This window comes from Melospiza georgiana, chromosome 12, assembly GCF_028018845.1.
Source record: "Melospiza georgiana isolate bMelGeo1 chromosome 12, bMelGeo1.pri, whole genome shotgun sequence".
NCBI classification, from domain to species: domain Eukaryota; kingdom Metazoa; phylum Chordata; class Aves; order Passeriformes; family Passerellidae; genus Melospiza; species Melospiza georgiana.
Genome location: NC_080441.1, coordinates 11923928 through 11949628, shown reverse-complemented (window position 1 = coordinate 11949628; position 25701 = coordinate 11923928). Strand labels below are relative to the sequence as shown.

Sequence of the window (25701 nt, the reverse complement as noted above, 5' to 3'; positions counted from 1 at the left end):
AAATGGAGTTTGGTGGCAGAAACCTCTAAGACAGGAGCAGGAGGGACAAGCTGGGGCCTCCTCTGAGGCTCACAGTGATCTCCCTACAGCCTCCACCTTCCCACAGCCAAATCTTAACAGCTTGGCTGGGACTGCTTTTACTGGGTTCCTCCCTACCAACACCATTTCAGGCCTCTATACCTGGTATCATTGTACTTCAGTTCTTTTGTCAAGAATTAAAACTGAATTTACTCCCAAAAGGGCCACAGAAATGAGGAAAGGCTGAGAGAGTTGGGCTTGTTCAGCTTAGAGAAGGGCAGGTCCTGGGGAGACCTCACTTTGCAACTCTCCAATACTTCAAGGGGGCTTGTAAGAAAGTTGAGGACACATTTTTTAGCAGGGCCTGTTGCAACAGATCAAGAGGGACTGGTTTTCAACCCAAAGACTATCCATTTAGATTTGATCTAATTAAGAAATTGTTTACAAGGAGAGTGGTGGAACACTGGTACAGGTTGCCCAGGGATGTTGTAGGTGGAAGTCCATCTCTGGAAACACCCAAGGTCAGATCAGATGGGGCTCTGAGTGACATGACCTAGTTTAAGAGATCCCAGCTCAGTCAGACTAGATGACCTTTAAAGGTCTCTTCCAACCCAAACCATTATAGGATTCTACTTAGTTTTCATTTGAAAGCACCAAGACTGGAGCTTAATATGTGGGGGAGCCACCTGATGCCTTTATTAGATGAGAAAACTGATCTCTTGGACATCAGCTGCAGCTGTTTCCATCCCTACCTGCAGAAGTTCCTTGGCAGAGCCTCGCCTGTCCACGTCCATCTCCAGGCAGCAGTTGAGGAAGTCTCGGAACACGGCCGAGAGTCGCTCTGGGTTCTGCAGCTCTGGTGTCCCGTTTGTAGCTATCAGATACAGTGCCTGGACACAAAGCACACACAACACTGTGTCATTCATACCCAGAAATACTCACACACACCTTATTTTTAAGCTCCAATCTCCACTGGCAGTTTCTCTCCTGGCAGAGGGCTGGAGATGACTTTCATACATCAAGAACTACAACAAAACCCTCCTCAAAAACCCTGATGCAGTCACAGCTATTCCAGCATCAAAATGATCTTGCCTTGACAGCTGATTTCATTGGCTGACTTGGTTAGTAGGAACTACATCAGCACATTTTACTTCTCCAAGTATTGACAGAGCTTTACAGACCATTTTAAAGAGTCAGTGTGGTCTAAATATATTATTTCAAAGGATTATTACACAAAATGCATCTGTGCAGTGCTCACTGGTCCCTAAAGTATGGCTTCCATAAAACAAAATTAATAAAGTTTTTTGCTCTATTCTTGATAAAAAATGGTTACTGGATAAAAAAGAAAAAGAAATCCATCATCTTATACCTTGGGTAAAAAACCAGAAATATTTGCAGTCTCATGTTCAACAGACACGTCAAGCTGCAGGCACAAATAAATTATGATGAAAAGGCAGAACTGGGCAGACAGGACCCACCTTCAACTATCTTTCAGCAGTCTCTAAAATTCCAAATCAGCTTCACTTATGTGGTAAAACTTTTAATAGTCTCATCAGAAAAAGGAGTAATTCCATCCCAATGGTAACCCTCCACTGATTTTAATACTCAAGTAAAAGTATTAATGACAGCCCCATCCTAGAAACTGCCAGGCAGGAAACAGGAGGTTTTGGCAGCTGGACTACTGAAGACTCAGTGACATGGAGAAAGTAACTTGGAAGTAACTTGGGCTAGGAAAGAAAAATGTTCACTATATATTACAAGAAATCCAACAACTAGTGTGCGCTATCAGCTAAAAAATTTTGCTGTAAAAAGCAGTCTTGCTTTATAAGCTCTTCTGTTCAGAGGCAGCTGAGACCTCTCACACAGATCTCAAGTATATCTGACTGTGAATTTGGTCAGAAATAGGAAATCCAGTTATCTTTCTAACAGCTGACCTGAGGCTTCTTGAGGAGTCCTAATCAACATTTCAGATAAAGGAAGCAGGGAATTTTCAGCATCCAGATCAACAACATTAATTCTTTTCACCTGCTTTTACTGCCTTATACAAGGCAACTGTGTTTTTTGCAAGTGAAATATGGGTTCACAGGAAACAGAAGCAAAACTGTGATGTGCAAAGGTCTCTGCTGGTACAACAGGGCTGCAGTGACAGAGGCCTAATGCCACCCTGCCACTGCAGTGCACTCTGCTTATTCAGCACCACTCTGAATCCAAACCTGTTTATTTCTTATCCACCATAACAAGGTGACACAGTGTGCAACACTACACATGTGTGCCTGGAACCAAAAACCCCAGGCCACCTATCAAACCAAAGGAAGTCTTCCAAGAAAATTTAGGAACCTTCTTCAAAAAGTGTGAAAGACTTGTATAATTGAAAGAGTGAAATTTGTATAATTGGTGTATTCTTTTCTTAAGCAGCTGGGAGGTATGTCCTGACCCTTCTGCAGTTTCTTCTGTCAGTCTGCAACACACAGTCTGGATGCCACAAATCAGAGAAAGCACAGAGAAACCTTACAGCATGGAAAAGCTAAAGATCATGCTCTATTTTAATTCCAACCTTAACAAAACATATGTATGTATGTATACATATAGGTAATAATTAATTTTCTCATAAATTACCACAGGAATTAACTGTGCAGCATTTTGTTTCAGCTGTCAGTCATGAGGTTTTATCCTGGTATACATTCCCCCACTACTACATACTCATTTGGTGTAAGAACTGGCCACTTCATTTTAAGATATTAGGATAAAAGTGAAAACTTCAAAATACACTAGTTTTCTAGAAGTATCTGTGCTAAAAGATACTTTTAGAAATGTGTTTGATAATAAATAATTGCATTATTAGAACAGTGATCTTTCCTGGAAGGCTCAGGTTATCAATCAGCACTGGTCTGACACTGAAGAGTTTTGTGCCTGCAAGTACAGCTCCAATGCTTACCATAAAAATTCTCCAACTAGAGAAGCATGGCACTTAAAAATTTTTGTCATTTGGAGATACAGCTCAAAAAGGGCAAAAAGAGTTCACAAAGAGCATGAGAAATTTCAAGCATCACTGAAGGCTGAAGGGGCAAGTTTCTGCACAGGTGCATGTCACTTTGCCTCTGAGCTTCTCACAGTGATGCAACCAAAGCTATAGCAGATGCTGATGTGCTGTAGGAACATTTTTAGAAGTGGGCCTTTGTAGAATCAGTTCAAAGTGATGTGAATGGCATTTTATCTCATGGAAGACAAAATATGGCACAAATTAGAAAGACAACAGTATCTGATATTTCACCCTACCCTGAGAGGATTTTCATTAAGGTAAGGAGGTTCTCCTTCCACCATTTCTATTGCCATGATCCCAAGTGACCAGATGTCCACCTTGGGGCCATATGCTTTTCTTGTTACAACTTCAGGTGCCATCCAGTAAGGAGTCCCCACCATTGTGCTCCGTTTACTCTGCTCAGGGGTGATCTGAGCACAGAAGCCAAAATCAGCTGAGGAGAAAAACAAATACTGTTAAAGCCAGCTTGAATTACAAAACCAAGCAAAAGAACCCCCACTCTAAGTCTGAGAATGCACTGTGGAATCTAGCTGGAAAAGCAGCCATGCTGTGCTTCCTCAGGGCTGTAACCAAGGTAATATGGAATTGGCCACTTAAAGAAACCCTCATGTTTCATCCACTGGCTTTTACTTAATCACTTGAAGCTTTAGACTGTAACTCCCTCCACTCTGGAAGGGCCATACACAAAGCAAAGCCACTCTTACACCCTGTTTCTCTCTGGACCTCTCTGCACATTGCAGCTGTGCCCTCACATGAGGGTCCAGGTGCCCCCACCAGCACCACTTTTGGAGAACTGGCTATCACTCAAAAGGAATCCCCCATCCCACATCCAGGAATGCTGCGTGTGACCAAGAATACCTACTCAATTTGACAGATCCGTCCATCCCAAGAAGAATATTGTCACTTTTGATGTCTCTGTGGATCACTTGGTTGGAATGAAGGAAATCCAGGGCTTGCAGGCACTGGTAAGAGAAAAAAGAAATGTAAGGATAAAAATTCATGACATGATTTCATCACATGAGACAGGAAATAGTTTTATGAGATTTTTTTTCCAGGGGAGTGGTGAGGAAAGGCAGAACACAGAAGAGCTTGCTGCTCCAACCCTGTTACAGTCATGTCATTCGAGGGGAAGGCAATACTAGCTTTTGAAAGGGAAACATCAATTGTTGCTACAGGCTGTCCCCTGCAAACACAGACAGAATGACTGCTGCTGCAGTGGAGCTGCTCTTTCTTCTCCATACAATGACAACACCACAAGCAGAAGCATCACCTTGTCCATGCAAACAGAAGCACAAGTGGATCCCTCACCTCCCGACAGACAGCAGCAATCTGTCCTTCATCCATACACGTCTCGGTGACAACATCAGTTAAAGAGCCTCCAGCCAAGTACTCCATCACCACCCACAGCTCATCACCTACAAGGTAACTGAAAGGAGAAAATAATGCTGTGGGGATGAATGTGCACAGCCAAAATAATGAATAATCATAACCTACAACTGATTCTTGTCTCCAGGTAACTTGCAAATGAAGACAGAATAAAATGAAAAGGACATTCATTCTAGGCTACACAGCTCTGGGAATCTGCACAGTGGAAAAAGGAGATATCTTAGGTGACAAGCAAGGGAAGAATGCACTTAGTAAGATAAGCAAGCAAAGATAAATCTGGAACCAGGACACATGCCACCAGCTAGCTCATCATCTTAACTCATGAATTCCACCCCTAACTCCAGGAATGATGCAACATAACTTTCAAAGTTATCCATGGGAGGAGAGTGTGCACCACTGAGGACAGAAGTTGGTCCAATGTTTGGAAAACCTTGCAAAACATACATTCAGAAACAGCAAAGGCTATTAAAACACTGTCAAGTTAGGTGTTTCTGGAAACAAGAACTTAGTCTTCCTGGCATCCCCAGCAATGGAAAACAGCAGAAACCACCCAAAGGAAAGAATTTCTAGGAAAGAATTTCTTGTCAGCACTTTGCACAAGAAACAGAGAATCTGATCAACTTTGAAAAAAAAAAAAAAAACAAACCCAGAACAACAAAACAACAAGGAAATACCTGGAATATGGAGCTGACAACTGTTGTTTTAGTAAGATATGGCTGGTCAAGGTTTTTGAAAAGTGACTTCAAACTATGCATGCCAGAACAGACTAATGCAGAGCCAATGCAATCTCCTCCCATCCACTGGAGATGTGTAGAGAAAAAATAAAGAGCTCCACGTTCTGCAGTGATCAAAGGGTTTTTTAAACCTTTGGCCTGCAGTGTGTAAATGAACATTCACGTGGTAATACAGAACAACTTACCTGTCTAAATAGTTAACAATATTGGGATTCTTATTTTCCCTCATGACCAGGATTTCATTGATAATTAGTTCCTTTTTGGGCTGCTGTTGGAGATTCATTTGCTTTATGGCCACCTAAAATGACATTAAAAACCATTAACCTGAGTAGTCTGTTGCACAAGATCAGACTGAACATGCAGTGGACAGTTCCATGATTTTTGATTGTATCACCTGCTATTCTTGATTACACAACAAAGCAAACACAGACATACATTATGGATGTTGTTCCACAAGAAAAATAACAAGAATAATAATGGGGAACAGAGACAGAACAATTTCTAAACCAATACATTTATACTGGCAATAAAAATTATCTACTTTTTATTGGCACAAAAGCTTGTTGGGATTTCTTAGCAGATTTCTCTCCATAAAAAAAACATTCAGGGATAATGTAACATGGTACCAGGGTGGGATCAACAATACTGAGGAGAGCACCAACTTGTTCTGAAGACAGAGCAAGTAAAAAAATTCATCTCTTAAAACTGGACTTAAAAGCTGTGGGTAAAGCATCCAGCCAAGCACAGAGAGTACCAAGGCCCTTATTGATTCTAGGAATCCACAGGCACCTTTTCAGGCATTTATGAAAACCTCAGATCCAGTGTTGCTGGAAAGCATATGGCCACAGTAAGTGCTCAGTTTCTCAGGCACAAAACCACGTTGTCCTTAAAGAGCTTTCACTGAAAAGCTGCAGACAGCAGTGATGGATTTTGCCAGTTGACATTTGTCCATGCTTCAGAGGAACAGCCTTTGCAGGAAAGCTCTACTGGACACCCAAAGCTCCAGCCACAGCTCACAGCAGAGGGGAAAGCACTCAACAGCTGCAGAAACTGCTGGGATTTTTGACACTCACCTCTTGTCCTGTGGCAATGTCAATCGCTGTATAAACAGTTCCTGAAGCCCTAGAAACAAAACAGCAGGAGAAAGTGAGAAACATTGAGAAACACTTCAGTCCCTGGAAGTGAAAGCCAGCCCAGACAGGAGAGCTCTGCTGCCTGGAGTGTTTATAAGGGCTCACCCACTCCTCAGCCAACAGCATGGCAGCCCACCAGCCCTCTGCCAACATGAAGAAGGGCTGGGGCAAATGGCCAGTGTACATGCCACATTATTCTAATTCAAAACCTAAGGGCGGGGGGAGTGGCTAAGAAAACTGTTAAATATATGTTCAATTCCTATCCATTTTGCTGTGGTTAATTTATTTTTTTCCCCTCTTTTTTTGTGTGTGTCTGTGAGTGTGCTTTTTCCATGAAATGTAACACACAATCCAGTTGGGCCTTCTCACACCTTTAAATTGAATCCATCTGCCAAACTCAGGCAATGTCACACAGTCACTCTGAGAACCCTGAACATATGACAGCCATTTGAGGAAAAGATCTAAATACAGCTTTCTCCAGCATGCAAGTAAACAATTTTCCATCCATCCTGCAAGGTCACAGCTAGAGCAGGTTAAGGCATCTATTATTTCACATACAAATTGAGGACTTAGAACAGAGGATACTTAGAGAGATTCTTTGTCAAGAACAGGTTTTTTTCAAGAACAGGTTTGCAGGCAGCTGCTTCTGTTGAGTGCACCCAACATGTGAAGGACTCTTCATGGTGTCCATGTCTTGCTTCTGTGGCACACACAGGTTGTGTTGTAGAGCCACCAGAAATAAATAGTGTGCTCATCTGCAGACTAGACAGGGTAGGGTTTGGTTTGCCATCTGCCTTTCCTTCAAAGATGTTCTTCCCCATAATGACATGAAGAGCTGAAAAAGCCCCAGTCAGAGGCAATTCCTTTGGGTTTCAGAGCATCTAGGGGCTTGAAAAGCTTAGCTTCCTTCTGAGCTAAACCACAGTTTTACACTGCCATCACTTAAGAAGCCCATGTCTGCAGGAGCAGTGAGGCAGTGGAGAGCCAGCGAGGGAATTCTCACAAGCAGGAATGTGCATCCTGCAAGTGTCCCAGTGATTGAAAGTGCCAAAATGAGTTTGCTCCTTCTCACATGATCCCCTGGCTTGTTTGTTTGCCTGCAGGCTGAAATATTTCAGAAGCAGTTTAATTCAACAGAGACCTTATGTCTGCATTGAGAGCAATATTCTCATTGGGCATGCTATGCACACTTTTGATATAAAGGCAAATGCATTTTCCTATAACTAATTGACAAGATTAATCCAATTTGTTTTCATAAGAAGTCAACAACATTTATTCAGAATTGCTAACACTGTGATGATTCTCCTGAGCAAAATCGTATCAGGCTTTATTTCAAAACAGCTCCTGAAATTAGAATGTTTTTGGAATGCTCCAGGCCACCTACTTGTGAGGAGTTTAGATAAAGATAATTTAAGTAAAGCTGAGACTTAAATGCAAAGGCTTTATGATTCTCCATTACAAATTTTCACTTCTAAGCCACTCATTTCTGACCAGTAACTTTTAATTTGTCCTGCAGCACCTGGTCTTTACTGCAGTTAGGCAAGTGCCAGCACTCACCATTAGATCTGTGTCACTGTGTGCAGGGCAGTACTAACCAGGCTGCTCATGGCTCCAGACTAATTTGTCTTGCTACAAGAGCTAACACTGCTTGAGCAAACACAACCTCTTTATCAAGTGCTAGCTAAAACTAAGTTTCCTCTGGTGTCAGCAACATTTTCAGTCCTCAGCTGGAGACAGAGGACAAAACAGGGACTCAGCACTGACCTGTTCTGCAGCACAGGCCTGCTGACTACTGTTCACTGCCAAGTGGCTGTAAAACCATCACAGTCTTTAGTAACTTCCCAGCTGTGTGAAGCCAAGCAGTGCAATGTGCTGGCCAGTTGCTCTTCCTCACATAAGCAGCTGCTCTCTACCTGGAGTTCCCTGAGCAGCCATACCTCTCCCTGCCTTGCTCTCATTAGCAGCTACTAAAAACCTGCTCCCTTCCAACACCCCAACACTTGTCTTTGGCACAGCTGTACCCAATTCCCTGCAGAGGTGGCAGCTCAGGAACTGGCACCTGCTTTAACTGAGCAAATCACCTGCTGAGGCAGTGCCACAGCCCAGCACTGCTGCAGACGCCCAAACCCCAGCCCTGCAGCACTCTGGGTGCTCCTGATCATCCTGTTTGATTACCTTTCTGATCATCTTTCTCTTTAGGATCTTTTCCTATCACAGTAAGTTGTCCTGCAGTGTTAGAGGCATGAGTTAGTTATGGCAGCAAACTACTCCCCAAGGAGGAGTTTAAACTAGCACTATGCAATCTTCAGGCTGCACTAAAAGCTGGAGGAAATCCATTCAGATACCCTTTTAGGCCACATACCAGCCACTTGTCTTTCCACTAGTTGTCAAGGCACCTTTGTGCAAGCTCACTCCCACGTGAGGGTGATGGTCACGTTCTCACAGTGACAGCAATAATCTGCTTCACACACATGTTTATTCTGCTCTCACTTGTTCAGCTGACACCCCTTTCCTAAGAGACAGGCACAGCTTGAAGTTTCCACTGACATTTTACAAATGACAGCAAGAACTAAAGCTTTGGATAGGAAGCAAGTTGGAATTTGAGAAAGGGTTTTTATACAATAATGGAGCTTAAAAACCTTGCCACAAGGGCTCTACCAAATCACAGAGATCTAAGATAAACCTGCCAGAGAAAGGGCATGGGTGTGTCAGCCTTATTGCAGTACATTAACTATTCCAGGTTAGCAACAGGCCACTCTGAGCTCAGACCTCACAAACAGTTAAGGCAGAACAACATCTCCTGATGCCAGAAAACAGCTTCTGTCCTCCACTGCCAGCAGTGGCCTGGCATTACACAGATGGTGCCAGTCCTCCTGGAACAACACTGCCAAGGAAACACCAATGGTGCAGGCAGCCCATAGTTAAAATGCAAGTCAGATACCTAATTTTGAGGTAAGTTCTTTTGTTCTTGCCTCCTCACATAGGAAATATTTCAAATTGATCCAATTTACAGTTAGCAAAGCTGGGTTTCAAAAGCAAATGGCTTGGGTGATTATTTTCAATAAATGCCTAGAACCTGCAGGATCCACAAAGGATCTGCCACAAGGTAGATGATTTATCTTCCTCTGAAGTGCATTGGCACTGTGTCTATTACTGAATTTTTGGGTTTTACAGCCCCTGCTAGAAAAAAAAAGCTTATTATTAATCTCTGGTTTCAGTTTCTAAACTATGTGGTTATAAGCCTGACCACTGAATATTGTTTAATGCAAATATTTGAAATAAACATTACTGAGAGCTGACAACTATCAGGTGGTATGTTTCTCTTTTAGGTAATAATGTTTTTTCTCCTTTCTTCAGCATGGTCATATTATTTTGAGACATAGAAAAATGATTTCTCCTAAGAAAATAAGCAGACAAGAGCTACACACTTGAGGGACAACAGATCCTTCAGGCCTTTCTCCTTGCTGCAGATGAAATTCTGTCAGCATCAAGTTGTCTTTCAATTACTTTTGACCACAGTTATAAATTCTGATCTGTACTGAGAGACAGGAGGATCTAAAGCTGATCACATCTGAACATGTTTGGAGCTTGCCTATCTTCATGCTTGATGCTCCACCAGCAAAATACCAGGCCCATGGTTTTGCACAAGTAACTGGGATATGACTTACCCTTGGCCAATTTTTTCAAATCGAGTGTATTTCTTCTTAGGATCTCCCACACTCACAATGCTCCCTGAAAGAAACAAAATGCAAGATTCTCACTTCAAACCAGAGATTCCACCTTCCAGCAGATCCGAAATGCAGCCCCACTGTCTGGGGCTTTGAGCCACTTGTGGTCAGTTGGGTAACAACAACAGCAACTCCCCAGCACAGATGGCCTCCATAAACACTGATTTGCTACAGTCCTTTAGGGTTACCCTGACAAGAAACTGAACACAAGGAGAAATATCCAGAACAGACACAGATCAGAAAACAAGAGGCACCAATGCAAGCGTTTGTTCGCTACAAACATTAAGGAGAGCTATAACAACTCTGCCTGTATTTTCTTGGGAATAAACACACTGTGATTCAACAAAAAGTTTACTACTTCTGAAGATTAAATGTATCTTCTATTCACTTTTTTATGAGCAGGTACCATTTTTGGAACAGAAAGAGTGTTTCCAGGAGAGGAGGAGACCATCTCAACCTTTCAGCAGTTTGCCAAAAGAATGCCTTCATGTTTGCAGTGAACAGCATCTCATTTTGCCATCAAGAATGATGGGGTTTCAGAACCAGGGCCCCCATCACTGGTTTCCAGGCTAAGTTCTGAAGACATCCCTGCTCTGCACAATTTCAAGAACCACACTGCTGGTTTTCAGTGTGACACAGCCCCGTCACTCACACTGGACTCGCCCTCTCACCACCACACACACACTGTTCATGTTCTCCTGAAACCAGCAGGGTGGGTAACAAGGACAGCAGTGCTCCTGGGTGCTGGTGTGACACAGCTGTCCAAAGGGATGCTGATCCTGAGCCCAGCTGGTATGATGCAGAAGACAGATCAAACAAGGGCCTGCTGCCTCCCAGAAACTCCATGTTGCAGCAGTGGGATGGTCAAGCTCCACAGCATGAGCAGGAGGTTTATACCTTCTCATCTCCTATCCCTCATTTTAGGCAGCTAGAAGGGAGCCCCAGAGTCCTCTAGTCATGTTCTTCTCTACTGAAGAGTTATTCTGTAGTGAAGACCTGCTCTAGAGAAGCAGAATGAGCATTTCTTTATGCCATGTGTTTCAGTGAGATGAAACTATGAAAAGTTAACCAGATTCTGAAGGTTTCCCAGCTTGGGTTCCCGACACACCAATCCACCTGACTCTTGCAGGCTGGCACAGCAGGGCAGACCACTTCAGGGCACTTGAGACCATGTGGGCATCCCAGGCAGCAGGCAGGCTCACCCTGCCATCAGCCCTGGCTGGCATTCCCAGAGTACTGGGCAAGGGGAGTGAGCATGTGGGGCAAAGGAAACCTCTTCTCCTGCAGCTCCCATTAACACTCTTGCCAAGGGCTGCAAAATTGCCTTAGCAGGGAGTGTACCAGATGGTGCTGATGCCCTGTCTTCTCACTGTGCTGGCAGGCAGATTCCTGGCCAGGCATCCAGTCAGATGCCCATTTGGATGCTGAAGACCTCTCTGCTCCATACAAATGGCCTGGACAGGGGGAAGAGGAGTTTGTGACCACTAAGAGGGAATGGTGCATCATCAAGTTTTGTTTTGGATGCACAGGTAAACAAACGTGTTTGGAATTGTAATACAGGGATACACAGCCAGATCAGTCAAAGGAAATAAGCTGCAGATCATTGAAGTCTTTCCTTCTGAACTCATCTTCCTAAACTATTTCTGTGATGTACATTCCAAGGTAAGTGCTTAGAAGACATTTGCATTGAGCCACCACCTCAGGCTTCACTGTTTGCATTCTATCAAGGAAACTACCAGACCAGAAAAACCAGTACTGTTTATTGAATTAAGCCTTTCCATTTGTTTGAGTCTATCAGATTTTGGCTCTTTCATTAGACACAGACAAAATATCCTAATTACTGCTTTTTTTCCTTCCCATCAGATTCCTGGCATCTCCAAATGTGCAAGAAGGTGTCAAGCAGGGCAAGGTTTAACTTCAGCTGTCAGTGGCATGAAGTCCACAATGGGTGATGGGGCCAGACTGTCCCACATGGGACTGACTCACACCCTGTGGCTCACAACCCCATGAGCTCTGCAGCAGTAAATCAAACACTTCTCTAATTCTGTGCTGGGCTGGACAACAGGAAAAACTCTGAGCTGCCAGTGCCTGGCTGGGTGCTATTTTCAGCAAGTTAATGGAATGGTGTATCTACTACAACAGATACCACAAGTTCATGGAGGTTCATTTACTTCAGGAAAGAATACAGAGAACATCTGAAGAAGAAAGATTTTAAACAATTACTTTCCAAATTTGCCACTAATTTTGAAGTTCAGATTTCCAGAGTTTTTCCTCAAGACTTGAGTAGCTGCTTTTCCAGGGCAGTTGTTTGTGGCTGGTTCCCTGAACTTAAGCCAATGTACATCAAACATTACAGCATTAAAATTAACAAAGTGACAGGTACACAACTTCTGCTCAGACAAGCACTCCCTGCTCTGGACAAAAGATAAACCTATCAGCTATTTTGATGTCTTTAAGCACTTTACTTTATCAAGTCCTAAATTAAGTGGATAACAAAGCTGAATTGGGCCAGTTCTGTTTTATAGCTATCAGTGGAACATAGTCATGATTTCATTACAGACAGAATTTTATTTGATCTTATCTCAATATTACAGTCTTTACTCACTAATAGAACTCTAAAAGCTCTAAAAGAACTCAAGCTATTTCAAGCAGAAAAGAATTATGAAAGCAATTTTAGATAAAAGAGAGCAGGGGACATCTTCCTAAAAGTAGCATAGAAAGAGTTGTGAGGGAAGTAGGCAAGGTGGAGCAGTCATGCAAGTTAAAATAGAACAAGCACCACATTGCTTAAATATAATTAGTTCAAGACTCAATAAAAAAGCATCATGCCTGTTTTCAGGTAGCTTCATGAAAGCACAAAAATATTTTCATTGCCCACATCACAATTTGCCCAAGGCAGACATTCAGACCTTGCTCACTTGGTAGCAAATTGTTAAGAAAGAAAAAGCATGAAAGCATGTAACATTTCAAAGATGTAACTCCCCAAAACTCCAGGGCTCAGTGCCAATCTGGCATATATAGCAGCTTGAATAAATGATAGACACACCTGAGCTCATGGATGCAGGGTACCTGTAGATCTCAGGGGGAGCAGCCTGCCTCAAACATTTAGCATCAGCTGAAGAAGCAGAATTCCTCTCTATAAGCTGACATACCTGCAGGTAACCACCTGCTCTGGAATTTATTTCACTGTGCCCTCAGCTAAAGCTATTGAATTTATCCCTTGGATACTCCCTAATGTCACTGAGATTCATGTCAGCCTGGTAAGGATGCAGGAAACTCTGCAAGCAGCTGAAATCTCACAGCTAAGGAAGGCTCCAGCCTGTGCATTCACAGCAGCCATCAGTGGCAGGGCAAGGATGACAAGAAGGTTGAGCAATGGCAACCACTGAGAAAAGGCCACAGCCACACAGCACTCTATTACAAGCATTTGGCTCCATTAAAGACACATTATTGGCTCTGTGATCTGACAGAAGGAGGTGTAGATCAATCTGCTTTTTTTTTTTTACTAACAATTAATGGTAGACACAGAATAACCTGGCTCTGCTCTGAACCCAACCATTTAATCTGAGAACACTGCACTGGCAGCTATCACATGCAAGAAGCAAATTCAATTGGTTGCACTGCAGAATCAGGAAGGGCTTGGTGTGCTTCAATAGAGAATGATCTGCACAGGGGTTGGAGCCAACAGTCAGGATTCTTAAAGTATTAACGGGCTGGGAATTAGCTATGAGAAAGTGCCTTGTTGTCTGAGGAACATATAGCAGATGCTTCTTCCAAAGGAGATCTCACTGACAAAACTGTAAAATTCTTAAAAATAAACTGCAGAAGTAGGAGGAGCAATAACAATTACAAAAAGGACAGCAAGAGAATACCTGAAAAATGTGTAACTGTCCCAAGGAGAGCTCACTGAGGCTGAAGAGACCAGCTTAGTGCTGCAGTTGTCTACTGGTAAAAAATCCCACACCAGTATAAAACCTCCCACAAACAAAAACCCAAAAACCCAACAGATTTTTGCAAAATATTTTGACTCTGATGAACCATGAGAAGTTAGGAGTCTAGAGAGAATTCAGGAACCCAAACATTCTGTTTCATTTGGCCGTTAGTACACAGGAGTTCCCTATGTCATTCACTAGGTCACAGCCTTTTGCTCAACCACAAACAATCTCAGCTTTTGCCTTAACCACAGAAGGAAGCTCAGGCAAACCCAACCCAGTCCCAGCTGCCCTCAGAGGCAGCAGGAACACTCCAGGTGTTCTCTTGCTGCCTCAAAGCACAACAGTTTCTGTAGGGAGCTGTAAATGACTCTGTGACACTAAACTGCAAGAAACATTTGGTACAGCTAATGCTGACACATGCAGCAAATACACTGCTCTGGCAGACTCAAAATACCCAATACATACTCAGTTTCTCTAGGATCTCCTCATCTGTCATCTTGGACTTTTTTCTCTGCCGGTCTGTGTTTCTGTACAGGGTGTTTGTGTTGGAGTTTTCAGGCTGGGGAGTGGTGGCTTCTTTAGCTGGTGCTGGTGCAGCGGCAGGTTCAATAACAGAGCGGGTGTAGATCTGTGACAAGAAATTATTTTGTGTCAGAAAGGTGGCTGGCAGAGATCCCCCTGAGATCATATTCCAAGTACAAGCCCTTAGGAAGATCGTGTCAGCCACATCCAGGACTCTAAAACTGGTTTTGCTGTCCACTTCTCAAACTGAACAAGCAAAAATGAAAGGTTACAAGTTCATGGCCAGTTTCATGTTCAATTTTCATGGACTTGCTGATATAGTCCATGGAGAGGGGCAGGTACCTCCAGAGGCCAGTATGTCCTATGTACTTTCCAGGATATGTACCTGCATCTTTGGGTTGCTATCACTGCTGACAGGGAGCCTGCACAGCTGGACAAAGTGGCTCATTTTCACACCTGTAGCATTAAAGGACATTAAAGTACATCTTACCTGATATAAAAAGAAAGCCATGGCCCTCACCAGAATCCCAGGAAACTGACACAAGAATGTGAAAGTTCAAACCTGAATTTCCCAGTGTCCGTGGCTGGGGTGAAGCTCTGTGTCATGGCAGGACTTCCACCCAAGCACCTTCAGCCCCTTCAGTCCTGTCTGATCACAAACTTGCAGCTCTGCACTGCACCAAACACAGACCTAACAAAGCTGGCACTTACTGATTTGGTGTGTTCAGGCCGTGGGGCGATAACGGGCGGAGGTTCATTGTCATCTTCCTCCTCTTCATCATCTTCATCCTCTTCTTCAGACACAGAGGGAGCCAGAGGAGGTTCTGATGCTGTTTTTGTGCTCTGTGGACAGACAATACAGTGAGTGACAGTCTCTATCCTGGCACTTTGAAGCTCTGACAGCTACCTACACCCTCAGTCTTCCCAGACATCAGAGGCCAATCTAGACATGCACTTGCTCCTATGGGCCTAAAGTTTAAGTTAAACCCACTTAAAGCACAACACTTAAAGGAACAGGTGAACTGAACTCCACCAGTCCCACCTGCTGCTCAGAGGCAGGGGGTTATATCATCTCATCCTAAATTTGCTGGTGAAACAAAAAAATGAAAAGGCACCTTCTGAAGTTTTTACCAACTGCTTTAAAGCTGGCTACAACAGACCACTAGGAGAACTGATGCAAATCAAAGGCACCATTCAACATATTCACATCTGACTGCAACTCTTTAAAATGCCATCCCTTTGGTCCAGTAGAAATAGCAGTAAGGGAAGCCCACAGCAAACAGGGAGAGCTGAGTTGGTAATTTTGGAAAGCTGTCATGCTGACTGTCTCACTACTGCCTCTGTCTGCTAGACAAAAATACTACAGCATCTGCCAAGGTGTCCATATCCACTAGAAAAGCTACTGGGAAGGGTTCCTCTGCTCTGGTGAACACCACACTTCCTCTGAGAAGTGTGTTTTATTAAAGATAAGGGAAGTGGCAATGACTGAAAACCTGAAGTGTGAATATTCAAAGATGATTTTCATTTCATTATACACAGTTGGCTGTGTAATCACAAACCTCACATGAAGCTGCTTAACACTTTAAAATAAAAGCCAAATCCCCATTCAGTCACTTGCTATTTAATTCACTAACAATAACCCTAATAAATTTGGTCAGTATTAATGTGTATGTCACTCCTACATCTCTGGGATTGCTATTGCAATCCAGCATTAATTAGAGTGGATGGTTATTTAAAACTTTCCTTCAATGGTTCCAGTGAGTTACATATCAATTATAACCTTATTTATATTCAGTTATATATCCAGCTGTACTAGAGAGAAATCATGAAACTCGATAGAAATGGCATTCTAGATTTTTAAAACTAAATTAAAATTGGCTCATTAGGTGGTGCTGCATATTGTTGTGAATGATATACACCATGGCTAAAACCAGCAATCTTCTGTCTGCTAAACCAGACTTTCACCTTTTTAAAAAGAACTCAAACAGAAAATCATAAATCAGCCAGGGAAAGTTCATGGCTTGCTCCACAATTCTTAAAAATGAAGAACATCAAAGGTTACTTTCCCACTCACCGAGGGATGGGCTTCTATGTATCCATGGGCGCTTTTATCTGCAATGAGCAAAGGAGAATGAACCAGATGCTGCTAAGAAAAAACCCTGCCTGTTTTGGGGAATCCCACAGAACAAGTCAACCCAAATAGACATTGCTCTTCTTCCACACTATCCCTTCAGGAGCAACACCAAGGAAGGGAACAGAACAAAATTCCAGACTGTCTATTTCTGGCCTGTTTGCTAGTAAATAAAGTAAATAGAAATTTGGTCAAGAAAAAGCAAATTGTTCTTTAACTGTCAATGCTTCTGTTCCACCCAAGAGCTAAAGCAGCTTTCTCTCTTTTTTTTCTCCTTTTCTTCCTGTGGTCTTTTTTTTTTTTATTTTTAATTAACTGCATGCATTCATTCTCATTAGCTTGCTGACAACATTTCCACAGAAAAGCTTCCTCAAAACTCCCCTTAGCCACAGCAGCTCTATTCTGACAAAGCACGAGAACAGCTCCTGGGTTCAGGAGCACACATGAACTGTTATGAAGTCTGTATTTCATCACAAAGGGAATTGCTATTTTAGCACACAGTAAGCATCAAATTAGCCAAACACTTTAATTATGAAATTTGGGTAAAAAAGATGCTTCTCTCAATCCTGGAGATAAGTGCACAGTTTTCAGAAAGACTTCTGAGAAGTTTCTGCATTTTGGAAGTTGTCTCGGTTGAACCTTCAAATTGAGGAAATGACAGACTCCAGCGCCACAGACCATCCTGTGGAGGAAAGGGAACTCCAGCAGGTGACACTCCAAATGCTGTCTGCACCCTGTTGGCTACTGACACCCCATTTCTAGCTGAAGCTGTCAACAGGCACTCTACCAAACTAATACTATCTTAATGGCATTTTTTTTACAAAATCTTGGTTAGTTCTAAAACCCTGCAACAAAGCAAGGTCACCATTTTAATAATGTTTGGGGGGAAGAAAAGGAGAAATGGAATTAATTTCCAGATTATTCCACAATGAAGAATTGGTTCAGGTTGCCTCCTGACAACTTGAATGCTGGATTTTGCTCTGACTCATTCTGGAGCCTGACCTCCCTTGCTGGGAGACATCAACTTACCTCCTGATGTAAAGCTCATGTATTTCTGGTTGTTAACTGTTTCTTTTGAATCATAAAATTTGAGAACATCTAGAACAGCCTGTGGGTTCTTCTTCTGCTCCAGTTTTGTTATGTTGGAGGTCTGTAGTAGCCTGGCCCACTGCTCTGGAATGCCCTGTAGACATTGAGTGGAAACAAAGTGGGTTTAGAGTATTTAAAATCTGCAGCCTCACAGATCTTTATCAAGATCCCATGCTTGCTGTAAGATTACTTGCAGAAATTTTGATTGACACCTTACAATTAAAATTAGATGCAATCACTTCTTCTCTATCAAAAATCTAGCTAAAACCAGGACCCAACTTTATAAAAATAAAGTAATGACTGTGAAAGGAAAAAAAGGGGATGAAACTTCTCTGGAAATCAACTCTGCTCTTCCATGGAATAGTGATTTAAGGCTTAAGCTTGTTTGTCTGGTGATTCAGGGCAGACATAACAAGACTATTCTATATTGGTGCACAACACAGTGTTTTTTAGGAGCTTTACACTGGACTTTTCATGCTTAGGAGTGCAAACACATTTTGCTGAAATGATCACTGCTGTCTGATTCAAAGGTAAACCCCACCCTGATCCAACTAATTTTCAGTACACCAGGGAACACTGCAGGGTAAAGAATCTGCCTTTCAGCTCTCAAAATCATGACACTGAGGTATACCACAGCTGCAAAGGATGTCTCTAGATTCTCTACTGCAAACATACAGAAACCAGGGATTCATAAAACAGGCTGAGAGTTCATCCAAAGCTTTGGATGAATTCTTGGACATTTTATGGGTGAGGCGGAATTTGAAAATCTATCCAATTACTAAAAGCCCCAGCTCTACACTGAAATTCTATTGATGAGAACTTGCTTCAGTTATCCAGGACAATTCCAGCATGTCATTTCCCCCTTTACTGCACAGCTGACATTGACCAGCGAATTGCAGGGCTCACTGAAGGAAAAACGTGCCACCCCAATCTACTTCCATACAGCTTCTTCTCAGAAATTGCCCACAAAACAATGTGTGACATGGGCCTCCAAAGTTTAGGATTGATGAAAAAAAAGTGGGAAAAGCCAAGCAACAAATCTACTGCACACACATCAACCTGCTGCTGCAGTGCTATGACATCTCAAAGAAGCATTTGGGGCCTGTGACGCACCTCTGGGAGCTTCCCTGGGCACATCTGTGAGCCATAGAGATCTGGCTGTAATGGACGTAAATAAAGAAAGAAAAGAAAGTTAAAACAGAATGTGGGAAAACTCAGAAGGTGGTGGGAGGAGGAAACCAATGGGCCAGAATGGGCAAGTCCCATCTCAAATGGGAATTACTAAGTGGATACCAAATAGATCAGGTGGTAGACAGGCTACAGGAAGGTAGATTTATGGAAATAGAAAAATCACAACTGTTCCAAAGTTTGGAAGCATCATCCCCCCTCCTTTTGCTTTTAAACAGTTTTTCTCTCCTCATAAAAATACATTCCTGAGAATTAATGGCAGTTGACTAGAAAAATTACATGTGCTTTCCCCAGTCAATTTAAAACTAAACAAAAAAAAAAAAAAAAGAGAAGGATCTGGGCTTTTGCTGTTTGACTAGTTTTGAAGCCAGATTACCATTTCTGAATGGCTCTATAAAAGTTTTTTCCAGGCTTGGGCGTTCTCCAGCCCTGAGATCACCATTTGACCAGTGAAGACAGCAGATGGTCAAATTCAGATTGTGAAATCTGGGAGGCTGTGAATTGCCACAACACAAACATTCTGTGTGTGTCAGACTGAAAATCAGGACAATTGCAAAGAAATGCTTGATTAGATTAGGAACGTGCAACTTCTTTGGATCTACAGCCACAACTTTTCCCACTTACAAATGTCATAATCTAGAAACTTTAAAAGTTTGCTGGGTAACCACATTTTCTTCTAGGCTGGGGATGAGAAAATAGTTTCAAACATGCATGCCTTACAAAAAAACATACCTCAAAGGCCTGCTAACCACACTGCCCTTCATTCAGAAAATGCAAATCCTTTTTCAAGAAAATAAAGGAACATAGAGCTCTAGCAACATGCTCCCACCCAACAGTTCCAATCAATTTTATTCTCTGCTTTAAAAGCCCTATTTCTTAGCAAATGTGGTTGCTCCAAGCACAGTGAAATGGAGATGTAATATATTTTCATGATGGACAACACAGGTTGGTGCAGAAGCCTGAAAGCCAGAACTCAGGAGTCCATGCAACTGTGTATTAGGATGCATCTAACAGCAATCAGGGGATGCAGCTGGGACAATGGTTTGGCGTCAGAAAATGGCCCAATGCATTGCATATAACCAGGAGAGCAGGCACTACTGGCGTGACAGTTGCAGTAATTCAAAACAAAAAAACCCTGTACGTTTGCACATTGACTGGATGCTCCCATGGCACTTCCAAACTTTTGAAAGAGGCAGACAGTGGGAATATCAGAACATGGAATGGGCTAGTGGCAGTCCCTTTGCAGGATGTACTAACCACAAGACTACCCAGCTGATACACAGGTTCCATCCAGGTTGGGACAAACCAAACATGCCTAATGCACTGTGTAATGCAATGCCTGCATCTGGGATTAGTTGGGACCAATGTCTAGTTCCTAATGGTGCAAAAATTCCCTTCCTTTGACTGATGCTGGACTCCACTGAGGACTACAGTATTAAGCCTTGTGCTGGCAAGCTGTGCATGGGAAGTCTCCTGTCCCTTTGGTTAGTTTTGAATTGGTTGCAGCTTTCTCAGACTGCAGCACTGCACTTCCACACTTCAGGAACATGTGTAACTGCAAACCAGCAGACATCTCACATCCACTGTTGGAAAAGGAAGAAGGTATTTATAAAGAAACTGTGCTACAGCAACAAAGCTGGACCTATTTAGCCATGTAGATTTGATTTGCTTTGTGTTGGTGGCATCTGACAGCGAGAAAACCCAAAAGGTCTCTGATGCTAGAGACTGTTTTGAAACACTGGCAGATAATAACAACATTCAAAATTATCCAAACCTTGATCCTGAAACACAGATAGTGAGTGCTTGTGCTTTAAACTGAAGTGTGTTAAGCCTGATGTCTCTCCTTTCTGTTCCAGCTGGCAGGGACATGAACTAACCAGGACCCTGACCACCTGTCAGATTGTGAGAGAAAATGAGTGTGACCCATTGTGTTTGCCTGGAGTCAGAAGGAAAAAGTCTCAAACACAGGATAGAAATAAAGGTAGAAGGCTGAAAGGAAGAACAGATATAGAATAAGAACAGCTGAATGTACAGTGGGAAGAAAAAGGAAAGTGGGAAGGTGAAGACAGACAAGAAGTGATGTAAACAAAAAAAGGGGAGAAACAAAAGCATAAAGTAACATAATATAAAGCATAAAGAAACAAAAGCATAAAGTAACATGATATGAGGATAAGGAGAATGGCATTGAAGATTAATCTGAACAATAAAGTGGCTACAGGGAAAGGAAGAAAGGAAAAAAAAAGGAAAAATCAAGATAGACAGCAGGGAAAACACAATTTTAAAAGCTTTATGCAAAGCTTCTGATCAAAAATGACCACATCTAGGCTTCTTAAACATGCATTTAGTCAAGCCCTAGGGTTTGGCACAGAATAAAATTTGAAGATTTTATGACATCTATTTGAAAAATCCTAATTAACTAGTCCACTTATTTTAAATGTAGCTGTATTTCCTAATTACTAAGGATAATTCAATTTCACTACTCCTTTGAAGACATGCTGTAATTAAATGTGTCTTTTTTTTCTTCTACTGTTATTCCTATTGTTGCAATTGCTACTGTAGGACACAGAAAGTTTCCAGCTTTCTGAAATGTCTTTGTGAAAGAAAAGTAGCAATCAAAGTAGAAAATTAAGAATACATCACATTTAAGGCTCAAATTCTGAAAATTAGCCATCCTTTGTCCAGGCAAATGATTTGTCCCATCCTACTTGGTGTATGCAGCCAGTCAGCACTAGCAGAATCCACAATGGTGATTACTCAGTCTGACCACTCAGCTCATGGGGCACTGCTGGTGGCAGCAGAGTTGCTGATGCTCCCTCTCACCTCCACAGCTTAACCAAAGGTAAGCTCACTGCCATCTCAGCTTCAAGGAACAATGGTTTCAGTACCCTACTAGTAATCAGAGAAAAAATGCTCTGAAGCCCCCTGCACACTTCAAAGAGCTTCTATAAGATTCGTTTTTCCCAACATTTTGTGATATTCAAGAAGTAAAAGCTGACAGCTATTTTATTAATACATAAAGGCTAGAAACACTGATCACCTAGTGTATAAACATATTTTGAAGAATACTAAATTAAAATGAATGGACTTCCACAGTGCTGCAGCTTTCTGAGCGTTTCCAAGGGTTACCTGCAGAGAGCTGGACTTTGCACTTGAGGCTGGTTGTCTACTATGCATGTAGGGGGGGCTTTTGATATTTTCCCAAAGACACTGAATAACCAACCCTTGTAGCAGCTTGGGGGACTGGTAAAAGCATACACCTACATTCTTCCTAATTTTCATTTCCCACAGACACTCTGCTGACAATTCTTGGAGAAAAAAAAAAAAAAAAAAAAGGCAGCCTGAATCACAAGTTAAACACTCCAAATCCTAAGCCCAACAAATTAAAGTCTCTTTCTTCACAGCCTGGCTGCTGTGATCTGATGTTTCTGGCAATAGGAGGTTATTTTACCATCAAGAAACTAGAAGTTCTGGTAAGCATGAAATAGAGCAGTTACTCACTGTGAATTCTCCAGTGACAGCATCAAATCCCACATGAATGGTGTGTTCAAAGTCTGAGGGAAGAGAGATCTCAGGACGTTCCTTCTCTTTCTTCTTGTTAGCTGGAGGCAAAAATGTTAACAAGCACTTATTTTCTGAACAGCTTTTCATTTAGAACTTTTAACAATCAGGTGTGCTCAAAATAGTGCTTTAAAAGTGGAAAACAAATCAATTAACATCCATCCAACTTGAGAAACAGACCTAGGTTAACACAATGCCCGTCAACCCCTGTAAGGGAAGGTCTACAAGGTGCTACTTTATTTTGTTTTTCTTTCAGCCAATGTGACTGCTGCCAAAGCAAGCTATTCATGAAGTAGTCTTAGGCTATCTCTAAACCAGTATGATTTCTATTTTCAGTTCTTTTTTTCACTGAGTTTTCATCTCTAGAAACGAACTCCTATTTGACTTTGCGGGTTCCTGCAGAAGTAAATCACAGAGTACACACCATGTGTGTCTGCTCTCCAACGTGTGTGTATGTGTGTCTGCTCTCCAATATGGTTTGAGTCCATTTCAAGATCAGTCAAATCAGAGGAGAGGCTTTTTTAGATAATCAATTTTTTTCCTACAGGTTCTATGAAAACCAGCAGCTCATGTGGTGACTCCTCTTCCAACTAAAAGGCTGAAACAGCAGCTCTGTTTCAGCAAAGACAGAATCTGCCCAGCAACATAATCCCATAAATGTCTTTGGAAAAGCTTTGAGCTCTCAATTAACTAAGACATATGATCATAAAATGCAGGCTTTATTAGTAATCCAGATTTTTTTTCTTTTTAAATCACCACCAGTATTCCCAGAGTGTGAAGTATCTTACTTAAGCAGGCAGACTCAAAAGTCAGTCAACCTGCATTTGCTTCTCATCTCCCTCCCTCTTTACAACCTTTTGAAAGTAACATTCCCTGTGGTCATCCATCTCCTGCACTTCTGACTACTGACAAATGTCACTTCAGCCCAGTTTTACTGACCCTGATAAAGAATGATGGAATAAATGCTGAGGGAAGCTGTCTTCACTTTCCTGCAGTGTTTTAATATCATGTTTGCCAGCTCCATAGTTCATCTAGGCGTCTCATCCAAAGCTGGACTCATTATGTACCATCAGTCCCCCCAGTTTAAGTTTGTCTTTGCTCAGGCTGTAGCTCCACAAAGCCTCTATTTGCATACTTCCTATTCCACCTTACAGCCTCCTTTGAGATAAAGATGCTCTGCTCTTTGTCCTTACAGTCTATTTGGAATGCTTCTAATCCTTTCTCTGCGTTGCTGCATTTATCCTCATTAACTAACTGTCACCTTTTGTCTGTGCTGCACACCATTACACATTGTTCACCAGTGAAATATTTTCATTTAGCATTCAGTAAAGATGGCAGCAATATATAAAATACAAATGCAAAGGCTTCCCCTTCTTCTATCATTAAGATAATGTTGTTTAATTTTCAGGATAGATGTTGCCAGTTAGAAGATGTCATCTGTGTGTAGATAACAAAACTGGCTTCTTCTCCCTCATCATTTGCAAGCTATTGCAGCAAAAATTACACTTAAGGACTATCAAATTCAGTTCAAAGCAGCAGTCAAATCTAGGAGTGAAATAAGGGATTATACAAAAATGCTCCACGAAAAGCAGCATTTTTCCAATCCAGGATTCTCCTGCTGGAGGACAAGTGATCCAGCTCATTCCCCAAGATCTGGCTCATTTGCTTCATGGACCTGTGATGTAACACCTGTGGTCCAAATGCTGATACACTATAAATGAATCACAGAATTAAATATCTCTTTACTACACCCTCACCTCTTCCCAGTGTAAAAACATCAGTGTTTCTGTCTGGGCTCTGCAAATCATATCATTCCTATTTCACACAAGCTGGCAAATGATATGAAAAGACATGACTTTTTTGAAGCACCTGACTCACTGGATGCAAGAGGTTTGTACTGAACATTCCTATTTGATTTTCTTGTAAATGCCCTCCACAATACACTCCTGCTGCACAAAGTTAGCCATGAGGTATGGCCTCCACACCACCTCAGCACCTATGACAGGTTAAAATAGAACACAGAAAAATTGGTCTGTTTTCCACAGACTGCATCAACATCATCACCAGTATGTTAAAAGAGCAGTTGTCTGGGAGAAATATGTGACTTGCCTAAGTAGCAGCTTTTCTCAGAGAGAGAGGAAGGGTTTGACCTCATGCTTATGCCTTCCTGTTTGCTCACCTCCTCTTCAACTCACTTTGCTCTTTCCTCCATTCCCTCTCACACTTGTCCTCCCATCCTCCTTCCTAGCCTGCTCCTCCTGTAGCCTTGTCCTCTTTTCTTGCTCCATTGATCTTTACTCTGCTGAGTTTTCCTCCTTCCCTCTTTTCTGGTTTTTCTGTACAGGAGGTGCCAGACCCTGGTCCCCTCTGCAGCCAAGTCTAAAGCAGCTTCAATGGAAGTGGCATCATCCACCCAGGAACTCAGCGTGGATGGACATCTCAAAGGGGCATCTGAGCTGTGCAGCTCAGCCTCCTCCTGACTTCTTTAGGCTGAATGCTCTACAGTGCTCTCATGGAGCCCCAGTGTGCACACAGAGTGAATTTATTTCACAGCATCACAGGGGGCTTAATGAAAGAACAAGCCTGTATCAAACAAGTGGAAGTACCAAGTCCTTTCTGCTGAGGTAACACCTCTGCTGAATGATGCACTACTGCTGTACTCCACTGTGGCTCCCACCATCATGATGATCTCTGAGGCAGGAAGGCAAATTTCACAGCTCCAGCAGAACAAATTCAGCTCCTTATTTCACACAAATTGCCTGCATGACACTGGAAAGTTATTTCAGTTGTCTGCCTTGGCTTCCTGTCCTCAGGAATTGGGGTACCTTAGGTCAGAGATGGGAGTGAGAGGAGCTACACAAGGAATATGAGGAGGTCATGTGTTAGGGGAAGGGGCAGGACACCACTGCCTAAATTGTTTATTTCAACTGCAGATCCACAGAAGGTCTCCACAGTGCCATCAATGGCTTGCCAAAACAAGGTTTTAAACACAAGTGCTCAAACTCTAACTGAAAATGCTGCACTCCAGCAGGGGAGGGACTGCAGAAGATTCCTGGTGCCAGGCACAGCAGTCCTGACACACACCACAGCCTTGGAGAGAACACACTGTACCATATCCATCCTCACATCCCTCTTGTCTGGGAGCAAATGAAAGACAACAAAGCTCCTGCAGGTTCAGGCAGAAATACCCTGCCATGGTGTTTTGTTCACATTCTAGTGACTTGCACCAGTGATGAACT

At 42.4% G+C, this 25701-nt stretch overlaps 1 protein-coding gene across 6 annotated transcripts in view; it reads right to left on the bottom strand.

The window, feature by feature from the left end:
* The window catches only part of PAK3 (p21 (RAC1) activated kinase 3), a 126317-nt gene that overhangs the window by 9346 nt on the left and 91270 nt on the right, over window positions 1–25701 (bottom strand). For all 6 annotated transcript variants that reach the window (XM_058032360.1, XM_058032361.1, XM_058032363.1 and 3 more), the window contains exons 3-14: window positions 22403–22503; window positions 17657–17810; window positions 16571–16608; window positions 15208–15339; window positions 14440–14602; window positions 9980–10043; window positions 6252–6300; window positions 5364–5476; window positions 4367–4484; window positions 3921–4020; window positions 3295–3491; window positions 771–908 (exon numbers count right to left, since the gene is read on the bottom strand). In XM_058032360.1, the coding sequence (XP_057888343.1) occupies window positions 771–908; window positions 3295–3491; window positions 3921–4020; window positions 4367–4484; window positions 5364–5476; window positions 6252–6300; window positions 9980–10043; window positions 14440–14602; window positions 15208–15339; window positions 16571–16608; window positions 17657–17810; window positions 22403–22503 (1367 nt within the window). The remainder of the gene's footprint in view (window positions 1–770; window positions 909–3294; window positions 3492–3920; window positions 4021–4366; window positions 4485–5363; window positions 5477–6251; window positions 6301–9979; window positions 10044–14439; window positions 14603–15207; window positions 15340–16570; window positions 16609–17656; window positions 17811–22402; window positions 22504–25701) is intronic.